This window comes from Ananas comosus, linkage group 20 (assembly GCF_001540865.1).
Source record: "Ananas comosus cultivar F153 linkage group 20, ASM154086v1, whole genome shotgun sequence".
In the NCBI taxonomy this organism is placed as follows: Eukaryota; Viridiplantae; Streptophyta; class Magnoliopsida; order Poales; family Bromeliaceae; genus Ananas; species Ananas comosus.
This window is the reverse complement of record NC_033640.1, coordinates 2,142,074-2,153,894: the sequence shown is the minus strand read 5'-3', so window position 1 is coordinate 2,153,894 and position 11,821 is coordinate 2,142,074. Positions and strand designations below refer to the sequence as shown.

At 37.4% G+C, this 11,821-nt stretch overlaps 1 protein-coding gene across 4 annotated transcripts; it reads left to right on the top strand.

Annotated features, from left to right (window-relative positions):
- On the top strand, window positions 9,390-11,190 carry LOC109725466 (tyrosine decarboxylase 1-like). Of its 4 annotated transcripts, none has more exons than XR_002220271.1 (5): window positions 9,394-9,578; window positions 10,109-10,181; window positions 10,297-10,603; window positions 10,722-10,885; window positions 11,104-11,190. XR_002220271.1 is itself a non-coding variant. In XM_020254663.1 (4 exons), exons 1-4 carry the CDS (start codon window positions 9,474-9,476, stop codon window positions 10,737-10,739), a joined length of 510 nt encoding a protein of 169 aa, XP_020110252.1. In that variant the 5' UTR covers window positions 9,390-9,473; the 3' UTR covers window positions 10,740-11,189. The 4 variants fall into 4 exon arrangements, 2 of the variants coding, with proteins under 2 accessions (XP_020110252.1, XP_020110251.1); XR_002220270.1 differs by having other exon boundaries at window positions 11,053-11,189; XM_020254663.1 differs by having other exon boundaries at window positions 9,390-9,578; window positions 10,297-10,610; window positions 10,722-11,189.

Sequence of the window (11,821 nt, the reverse complement as noted above, 5' to 3'; positions counted from 1 at the left end):
AAAAAAATGGAAAACGTGAGCCGATTACCTTCTCAAGCTTGCAACCAGTGAGCTACTGGTCCAGGGCTGCGAAAAACTCTCCAAACCACTCCCTCACACGTCCACCAAGGCTCAGCGACACCCGCAACCAGCGAAAATCGAGCGAGGCGACGAAAATGAGCGAAATCGTCGAATTCTTTGTAGAGAGAGAAAAACCCTAGAGAGAGAGAGGGAGAGAAGGTGGAGGAAGCTTCTCTGCACTCTAGCCCACTCCACTGAAGTCCCAGAGACGTGCTGGGTTCAAATAGATGGGCTCAAGATGTGAAATGACCAAATTAGCCCTGCTGCCACGAATCTGCATTGTGTACCGGTACAGGCTAATGGCTGTACCGGTACAGCAAGCAGAAAAAGCTGATTTTCGCCTGCTCAATGCACTTTCTTGTTTCCGACATTCCGATCACTCTCAAACTTATGTGTAAACATTTATAAACCCTTTTGAACATGTGGGAGGGTTCCAAATATCATTCCTCACACTCGAATTTCGCAATTTGGAAAAATTCAGTGTATTACACCTGTAGCTTTCGCGGAAATCGAAAGGTTGATTTCAGTGCGTTTTTCGACGAAATTCGTCGAAAGAACGCGATTTCGGTTCGGATTCTTTTCGACGGTGTTTGTTTGCTCTGTGTTTTGTCGCTGAGCCTTGTTGGCGGGTCACCATCATTATTTTGTAGGTTCGATGATGATTGGTGAGCGACGGAGGGTTCCGGTGTCGAAATAGACACTTTCGGGAACCCGAATTCGTACAATTATCCGGCGATAATTGTGTAGGGGTGCTATCTTGTGTTTGCTGCCAAAACATCCAAATTAGAGTGTTTTGGGGCAGCAGGTGACTCGTGGCACGAGTCGGTGAGTTCGGGACACTTAGTGGGTCCCGACGACGTCCCGGTGTAGTTTTCGGGACTTCCGGCGAGTTACGGTAATCGGTATTGGGAAACCTATCTTTGTGGAATCGTTTGTGGGGTTGTGGATACTGTGATTATTAGTTGCGGGTTAGATACTAACCCGGTGGACCCTCTATAGGCGTCGCTGTGTACAGTCTTGCTAGTCAGGAAACAGTTCGCCGACAATCCGACACAGGTGGTATTCCTACGATTCCGCACCTCGCTACCTGCCCCGTGGTCGAACGCTCGCCCCTGCTCGGTTCTTAAGTTTTGGTCCTCCCCCGCCGATCGTTATTATCCCGCATATTCTTATATACATATATTTGATATAACTCGTATTTGATGCGCTTTGCATTCGCCTGGTCGTATTATTGCATCACTGCCTACTCCTCATAATGTTGCATATCGCCTTACTATCTATGCTTCGGCAGTAAGACGCTAGCTTTATCCCAGGTGATTGATACCGGTGACCTATTTGCCGTCTCTCCTTGCACTTTGTTGTCGCTAATCTCGATGTCGATTCTTCTGACTTTCGTTCGGTGACCCTGAATTGCATCGCGTTCTCGTACTATTTTTCGTTGACCTAGTTATCGTGCTTTTATTATTAATATCTGTGACACCCACCCCCTGGTTGGTCGGTCCTTGTCGCAAATATTATTTATTGTTGGCGCTTCTTACATTCGTCGTATTGATGACCCTTCTCGAGGTCCGGGTGTGCCTGAGCGTATATGTCGCCATCCCGGTCGACCGATAATTTTCTAGATTATAATACTTCAGCATATTGTATATGCGATCTTGGTATATCATAAGTAGGTGAACTATGAGCAGTATTACTACATTTGGATAGTCCATGTTGAGCTTGCTTCACTCCCATTGCATCTGATCAGTCCAGTCACTATTGCATCAGCCAGTTGAGGTAGGATTTAGAGTGTCTCCATCCTAGCTTGACCTCAGTGTCGTTCTGCGGCTTCTTTCTAGTTGACTGACCCTATAGGCCCGAGGGGCCCCGGTGCATTGTTCGGCTGTTGCCGAATCTTTGGGCATTGATCATATCGACATGAACGCCGACAATTACCGTCGCCGTGCATTTTCCCCACAGTAACCACCAGCCCGGTTGATCCCCCCCCTCCACCAGCAGAGCCCTGCTTCTTTTTCCCCGCGAAAAGTGGTTCGTTACATCCTCACCCCGCCGCAACCCAGCGGTTTTCTTTGTGCTATGTTAAACCATGCCAGTATGAGCAGATAAGTTGATCTTTTGCCTAGGTCTTGAAGACGGACACCCCCGGCGTTATTCAGATTGGCTACTTTGACTTCCGTCGGTGACCATATAGCTATAACGTGCTGCATATATAACTTCTAGTTCTTCTTAACAGTGTCTGCTACATAGTTTTGTATCCTTGATATCTTGCAGTCATACATTACACGTAGCGCTCACCCTCTGATTTTTCACTACTCATCACTATACTTACCAATCCTTTGTTCCTTCATCTATCGTTACTCCCCATACGTAGTCTCACTACCCTCATACTGTCCTGTTACCACTCTTCCCGATCCCGCGTAACTAATACGCCTTCTGCTTGCGGACCGAATCTGGGCAGGGAAAATGTATTACATGTCTCACACTCCCCACAACCAATGTCCCCTTTCAGTATCGTCACGCGGGCTGATATAGTGGACAAGACTGAGGTACGTGTGTACGCGGCTCGATAGAGCTTCGAACCAGGTATTTCGACTTAAACTTATATACCTTGTAATTTTCTGTTAGATATATAGTTAGTTGATTTTGCTGGTCCAGCCTAAGTATTATAATTTGAATGTCCGAATTTCCTGAATCTTATTGATACAAACTAAAAGGTTCTACGCCCTCGTGGTGCGCTTTTACCAAAACGCACATTAAAGGTCCTCTGACGGTCCACACCGAACCTTCTAAAAGGATTTTTTGTGGTTTTCACTGTTTATCACCTAATGTAACAACACTCGGTGATGTGACATGGTGAAATGTATAATGTATAGTAATCTTCACTCACTCTGTGTTACTGGTTGTACTGTAATAATATGATGACGCCCGTGCAAATACAGGGAGACCTGTCGCTCCCTACAAGTGGATTCTGTATTTGTGAGAATTCTGCATACTCTTGGGGTCAGGATTTCAAAAAAAAAAAAATTCAGAACGCCTTTTATTTCCGCTTCTGTTTTAAACTGAAAAGGACTCAGGGGCTGCACCGATCCGAAATCGAGCTAACCTCAACTAAAAATATCAAAATTTCTCATTCATTCGCAAATCCACGCAGTCCCAAAAAAAGAGGGGATTCGAACCAAGCTAACATTACACCAAAATTGCAGTATAGCTTTCCGTGGATGCTCTCTCAAGTCCTGAATCCAACGAACCAAGTCTCGTCGCAATCCGATACTCCTACGTCGCGTACGAGCTGAAATACTAACAGTCGACAGTGGATTTCAGCAAACAATAATTTTCCGAGTTGAAGTAGTAAACACTTGCCCAAAAATCAAGGAAAAACTGAAAAACCCACCTCGATAACTCCGAGCACCGGCGCGACGTCAAGAACAGCGAAGTCGCATGCTCCCCCGGTCTCCTCGCAATGCCCCGGCGTCAAATACGTGCTCGAACGATCCCGCGGCGCGACGTCGGCGACGAACTCCAATTAAACCCCTTCCTAGCCTAAGATCGGATGGAGAGTGAGAGAGAGAAATAGCAGCAGAGGAACTCCCTCTCTCTGTCCTCACAAGGCTAAATAGAGAGAGGGAGGGCTGGTGATGCAAACGAGGGAGAGAAATTACACATTTAGCCCTCTACCTACCCTGGTGTACCGGTACACGGGGTCGCGTACCGGTACAGGAAGCCAACCCGAGAGCAGTATGCGCGTAAACTGTGTAGTGTACCGGTACACCACGATGGCTGTACCGGTACAGCAAGCAGAAAATGAGCAAATTACAGATTTTCTTCGCTAAAAACTGCCCTCGCGTCGCACGGAGCCCGTTTTACGTCTATTTGCGCCAACGCGACTCGGACTTGTCCCGACACTCTCCAGAGCTGCCGACAAGCCTCCACAACTGAACACCAGGGATCTCACATTTGTGACGCCCCAACTTCCCAGGGGGTCACCCATCCTAGGACTACTCCGGTCCTAGCACGCTTAACTCTCTTAATCTCTTGGGCCTTGCCACCACCCAAAATGCTTAAGCCGAGTTAAGAATTTAGCCCTATTATATCTGATATATAGGACTATCTGGGTCTCACAATTAAATTTTAAATTTTGTACAAATTTTAAATTTTAATTCAAAATTTAAATTACTTTAAAATAAAATTTAGTAAAAATATTATTATATGCAAATATTAAAATTTTTTTTACCAAAAAGTTTTATAAAATTAATTCAGAAAAATTTCTTTTATCTAAACACAGCCAAACGTTTTATAACTTTTAAACAAAATTAATTTTTCAAACTAAAATCAATGACACAGAAATTATTTTTTCAGAATCTAGGCCAAACAGGCCAATGTCAGACTTAAAAGTTTGAGGGCTGAAATAAAATTTAATCAAGTATACAAAAAATTATATGACCTCGCAGTTTAACCAAACCAAGAAAAAATATAATTTGTAGAAATTGGACGCTTTTCGATGGGACAAAAGCATTGCTATTCTTTTTGCCATTCGATTGAATCGTCCCTATTACTATTGATTGAATTAACCACCAAATAAGAGTTGGTAAAGAGCTCAAGACAAACAAAGCCCATGTGCCGAGGGTACATTATGTGGGATCCGCATAAATTTAGTAAAAAGACTTTCACAAAAGAAGGAAACCACTTTGCTACTTCCTCCGCTCGGCGAGAAATTGGTTAAACTGCTGCTGCATTTTCCCAGAAACTGCTTCTACCTAGAATATTATACATTCAGGGCGCGTTTGGTTCGCACTATGAAAGATTATTAGGAGTAAAAAGATATCCGAGAATCTTATTCCTATTCATCCTATTACTAAGAATGTAGTATTTCGATATTTGGTTCGTACGGTCATATTATTTAGTCATGATATTTAAGATTACGAAAAATATACAATTAATTAATTAATTAATTAATTTAATTTTAAATAATACTATAAAAAAATTCAACATCTTTTTAGAAAAAAGAGAGAGAATATAGGTTAGAAAGAGAGAGCATAATTAAAGAAATAAAAAGAGAAAGAGAGTCGAGGTTAGAGAGAATGAGAGGGTTGAGATTTTAGAAAAAGAGGGAGGGAAATAACTTAGTTTAGAGAGAGAAAAAGAGTTGAAGTTTAGAGAAGAAAAAAAAAAGTTTAGAGAGAGATATGACGTTAGAGTGTAAAAAGAAATAATACCAACTAGCCGGCGGATGGGAAGAAAGAAAAAAATTCGACATATTATAATTTTTCCAATCCATTAATATAAGGATACCCACCTTTTCTCAAAGAAATGAGATTAGTACTTTGGGATGCATCTCATTTCCAAGTAAATTCAGTATTACCAACTGGATTACTTAATGCGTTTAGCCAAACACCGTCATATTTTTTTATTCCTATTGAATTACTAGGAATCTAAAAAAGATAACGCGAACCAAACGCACCCTCAGACCAATCCCACTCTACAGTGACAGAGATAGATGGAAGAGGCTTACGTCGACCTTGACTTTAAGGGTTAATTGCATATAAATTTATTGAATAGTAAATATATTTTTACAAGATTTAATTTTTAACTTTTATTTCTATAAAAATTTAATAATATTTATTTTTTTTTCTGATTTGTTATCGTTAGAGAGGGATATTCATATTTATTTGTCTAATTTATTATCGTTAGAGAGGGATATTCATATTTATTCCTCTGATTTGTTACCGTTAGATATTTATTAAATTTTTAACAATAAATAAGTAAAATGCCAAATTTTCATCCTCTTTAAAATCCAACCCAATCCATCATTGTTACAACCACTTCTCTCATTCCATTTCTCCTAAATCTTATTTTTAGCAAAGTATGAAAAAACAATAGAAAAAATTAAATGGAAAAGTAATACGCGTTCGATATGGGTGAAGCAATACGCATTGTAGATGAATAGGGGCGGAGAAATTCTAGTTACGGGTTCGAAACTAGCATTGGAGGAGAGCGAGGAAAAGGGAGAAGAAGAAGAAGAGTTTCTATTACTAGAGTTTTAATTGAGAGAAGAAGAGTATAATATAAGAGCCGATCATCGATTTGGAAATCGCATTATTAAAAACAACTTGGTAGCATGGAGACCTCCGTGCTACTGATAGTATATCAGCTTAGGTTACTCACTTAGCCCCTATATATATATATATAGGGGCTAAGTGAGTAACCTAAGTTTAGTTAAAATTGAGCCAATATTGCTGGGCCATAAGAACAAACCCAATATGCCAACAAAAAGATAAAATTTTACTAAATTTACACTCTCTCCCTCCTTTTCTTTTACCAAAGCTTAAATTCCTAATCTCTCTCTCAGTCTCCTCCGTCTCTCTCTCTCTCTCTCTCTCCTCAAAGCGGCCCAAACTTGACCTCCCAAAAGTTTCAAGTAACGCACGCGCCCGCGCCTGTGCATACCTTGCCATTAATGGTCGTGCTTGAGAAATATACAGAAATTTTTTAAGGTACGAAAATTATTATTTATATAAATTTGGATTTTAGTTATTATATTAAGATAGTTTAATCTAATTTTGTCTAGTATAATTTATTCATTTTTTTGACGTATAGGTGGAAAAGATAATATGGAAAATTGAAGCGGAAGAGAAGACATGCGAAAGCTTAAAAGATTAGATATTCAACTCGTAAATTTAATTTTTCTTTACTATTATAATATCCGTATTTCATAATAATTATTTTGTATCTTGAACTATTAGATATATTTTTGTATCAAATTATAAATAATTTTCTATACCAAATTAAACTATTCAATCGTACAGTGTTGAGAATTTCAAGCGCGCTCGCTTTCAGCTCGAGCTCGCTCGACTCGAAATTAGCTGCTCGCGTCGGCTTCGAATTAATTTCAAGCCGAGCGCTTGACTTAAATTTAGGCTCGAAATTTAATTTCAAGCCGAATTTGAGCTGAGGCAAGCTCGCTCTGGCCTGCTCCGTTTCCACCTACACTGGGTGCAGGGAAGTAACTTCTTCATGTTTCATGGATAAAAATCGGTAGATACTATGACATGCCATTTTGATTCAACTATTTAATCTATAAAAATTTTAATTTTAATAATTTTTTAATTTATTCTATATAAGTAATATGAAAAGAATTGATATAAAATTTAGACTTATTAGTTAATTATGTGTTAAAAAGATAGACAGATAAATTATGTAAAACATATTAATTAAGCTTGTAAAAATAAATTATACATTTAAATTTTAAAATATAATATTATTAAATAATTCAAACAAAAAGATTTAAAAATTTAAAAATACAAATTAAAACTTTTTAGGATTTAATTAGTTGATTTATAGATTTAAATTATTTACGAGTTTTACTGTCCAATTAAAAGCTCCGATTTATAAAAATTCTATGTGGAGCACCGTATAAAAATTTTGTCTAACCAACTGTGCAGAGAATAACCCTGTTATTGATTGCTGCAAAATTTTCTTGCACTTGAATGCATAGAAAATTGCTTCATAAAGAATGATTCCGCTGCTAATTATTCATGAAATTAATCTACACTCTTCAATATAGATAATTTAAAAGTTAAACTACAAAAAATCTCTTGTAAATATCATTATTTTTACCTTTTTTCTAACTTTTAAAAACCTGTATTGTCTTTTTAAATTTTCAAAATTATTTTCGAAAACTTACGAACGTTGATGAAGAGGACTAAATGATCAAATTATTCTGACATGTTATACATAGAAAAAATAATTTTTGATATATTTTTATTATTTTTAAGGATCTTTTCATATGAATTATAAGAAATTAAGGAATAGTAAGGAGGCGTTTGGTTCGTAAATAAGGGGGGAATATGCCATTGTTCCCGCCCTTGTTTCCAAACGCTGTATTGGTATTCGAGAATAGTACTTCTCGGATCTCTAGAATAAGCTGGTATAATCCGGTATAAGCCTCAAACTATTGTTCCATCTTTTTTCCTAAACCAAACTTGTTCTCAAGTGAGAACAAGATCAATTAAAATTTAAATTTAATTTTAATTATAGTATTAAATTATTAATTAATCTAATTAATATATTTAATCATTTTATCTATTGCTTAAATAATAAAGTAATTAATTAATTAATTTATTATTTGTAATTAATTAGCTAATTAATTATTAATAATTAATTTTAACTCTTATATTTTTCTTGTTCCAATTTAACCATCCAAATACTATTTATTTTATTCTTAATAACAACTTAATTTTTATTTAAACGTAAAATTAATTTAGTTACTGCTTATATATAAATTTGTATAAATAAGCAATTTTTATTTATCCCAGAACCAAACGCAGAGGGAACCTTGAACCGTTTGGTTCAGAGTTAAGTAAAAAATTGTTATTTCAGGGATAGAGTTAAGTTCAGGGTTAAGGTGGGGTTAGAGTAATTTTGTATTTGGTTGAGTATTGGGTTTAGTCCGGGCATAGATAAAATAGTGTTTGGTTGAAGTAGGTGGGATAAAAAAAATAATAGGTAAAATAGTGTTTTGTTTGGGTAGAGTAGTGGGGTGGGGTGGGGTAGCTAACCCCACCCCAAATGGGCTATTCCGGGATAGCTCATTTGGGGTAGGATTAGCTAACACCACCTCCCACACCATTACAAAATCATCCGCCCCATTACACTCTCTCTCTCCGACTCCCTCCGTTTCTCCCAACACTAATCTTCTTCTTCTTCTTCTTCTTCTTCTTCTCTCTCTTCCATCTCCAATGTTAGTGTTAGGATTCGTCCACATTGGGACTTATCTAAAATATTTCTAATCCATATGGGATAAGAAATAAATATTTATAATTATCTGTTATATTCCTAGTCCACTTGGGATAAGGAATAAATCTAATAGATAAATCCTAATCTGTTTAAATCTCTATCTATGTGAGATTTAGTTAGAATATGATTAGGATTAATATCTCCCTGATGGCCTATAAATACATGAGGTATTGACCACATACAAAACAACGAAAAAAATAATAATCATCTCTCCACAAAAAATTCTCTCTCTTGGGTTCGCTCTAGGGCACCATCATAAACCCTAGGGATTTGGGCGGTGTGCGGCGATCGACTCTAGTAGCCGGATTGCAACGAGAAAGAACAACACGCAACAAATTGAGACAGGACGTTGGCGGATCAACGAGTTCGTAAAACAAGACAAGATCAGATCCTGGTAATCACAATATTAATTCCGCACCACAAAAGAGGTACGTAAAAATCTATGAGATTTTTGCGACTTATATTTTTGAATATTTAATTGATTTTATCCAACAGTTAGTATTTAACTCTAATATTTTCATTCTTAAATCTCTGATTTTTCTTCTTTCTTTTTTTTTTTTTTCCTCTTTTAATATAAACTTTATTTTGATGCTTCTTCAAGGGAGAACGAGTTGAAGCCGATGGATTCAGAGCAGCTGAGGGAGTACGCCCACAAAATGGTGGTCGATTTCATCGCCGATTACTACAAAATGAGCGAATCTTTTCCCGTTCTTAGCCAAGTTGAGGTAAAGCCCATTTTTATCTCGACTCATGGTGAGAGATTTTGCTCCTCAAAATTTATGGAAAATCCCATTTTGTTAAAGCCCATTTTTAAATCTCAGCTTCCAATTGTTTTGATTTGAGTTATTTTAGCATGTTAAATGATGAATTTTGTTAAGTTCAATTGCAGTTTTGTCAAATTTGGCAAATGAGGCTACAGTTCCATTAATAACTAGTAGGAGATTCCAGATTGGATTAGTTGAAATTAGATTAATTTGAATAAAACTTCTCGAGGAAGCTCTAACATCCTTTCTCATTGTTATTATTATTTATGATAGAAGTAGAAACTTCAAATTAGAACTTACAATTTCAGTCTACAAAAACTGTTCTTTGAAATTAATCTCGATGATTGGTGTAAATTTGTTTTTTTTCGTTGGCATCTCCTGTGATACTTTGTTGTTTTCATTTTTGCACGACAAGATGGTTGGTTTTCCTTTTCATGTTTGTGTTAATCTTTTTTTTTTTTTAATCTATAACTTAGTACCTTTCCCTGCAGCCAGGATATCTTAAGGAGCTTCTACCTGATTCGGCTCCCAGCAAGCCTGAAAATCTCGAAGATGTTTTCGACGGTGAAACTACTTCACTGTACTTCACAACGCGAGATTCTCTTCTCTGTTTTGATTAAGCCTTCTTATATTTGCGAGAATAGGGATATGCGTATTCAGAAATGTTTTGCGTGCGTAGATATACGTCAGAAGATAATACCAGGCATCACCCATCGGCAGAGCCCCGATTATTTTGCTTATTATCCGTCTAATAGCAGCACTGCTGGGTTCCTAGGAGAGATGCTCAGCGCCGGCTTCAATATTGTTGGGTTCAGTTGGATAGCGTCTTCTGTCGCGACGGAGCTGGAGATGCTCGTTTTAGATTGGTTCGCTAAATCCTTAAGCTGCCTGAGCAGTTCTTTTCAACAGATAAGAATTGCGATGCTGTTAATGCCTATTTCGCTGGCTTTCGGAATGGCTTCGTTACTCTGGGAAGCCGCGGCTAGGTATTTGGTAAAACAAAATCTCTGGAGCTTTCGCTATGGGTGTATATGCAAAAAGATCCCTTTAGTTTCCCTGCCTTCTCTGCTTCGTTTTGGCTGATATTTGATGATCATCTTGCAGGGCGAGGTGGAACGGTAATCCAAGGAACAGCGAGCGAAGCTGTCCTTGTAGTTCTATTAGCTGCAAGAGACAAAATTTTATTGAAGGCTGGAAGAAAGTCCCTTGAAAAGCTGGTGGTTTATTGTTCCGATCAGACGCATTCTGCTATGTAAACAGCATGCCAGGTATTGTAAACATCATATTTGTCAAGCGTGTGGTTGTAAAAATAAGGCTTCCCTGCCTCATTCTCACACTAATAGTTCTTCCAATAAATCGACTGAATTTCCAAAGGCAACTACTTTTGTGATTTGCTTTTTCATGTTATTTGCCTTGACTTTATATGTTGAATAAGGATTAAGAGGAGATGGTTCTATTCTTCTTTTGAAATCGACAATATAAGCAGCTTACTGCTTGGGCCTTGGCATGTACCGTGCTGAGTGTCGTTATGATGTCCCATTCCACCAGCATCCTTTTGTGCAATGGTATACCATTTTTTTTTTTTATTTTTAAATGTGTTTAAATGCATTTCTTACGTACTCTTTTCTTACTCATATTCGATGTAATGGTTATGGTCAGCAATAATTTGTTGAATAAGAATATTAGTTTGTTAGATTAGTGGGGTTTTAAATGTTTTGAGATATACCAAAGTGCTACATTTGTTCTTAGTTTTCAGGCAAAGTCTTTGTCAAATATGAACAGAATTTGATGTTTTACAATGTGGTTAGTTTTAGATGTCCTTTATCATTTATTAATGTCTTATGCGGATCTCACCTAACTTTTACTAGAATAGTAGCTTGGTTTTTGTTCGAGTTTGATGGTTACATTGTGCATGAGAAAGATATATTTTCAATGAACCTTAATAGTGCAATTGAATTCATTTAACTCTTGAGCCATGATTGAGAGTTGCTGGTACTTTTGATTAGTATTCTAATAGTAATTGTCAATAGTTTTATAATGTAATCTTCTTGCGTTTGAGACTCATTTGAAGTTAATGAGGTTTGATATGTACTTTTCAATGTTATGTAGTATGGATTATTTCCAGAAACTTATGAGTGCTCAGGTGATAGCAGGTTTAATTGTCTTTCTTTTTGATACTTTATAGGAAGTGATTTCTTCTCTTT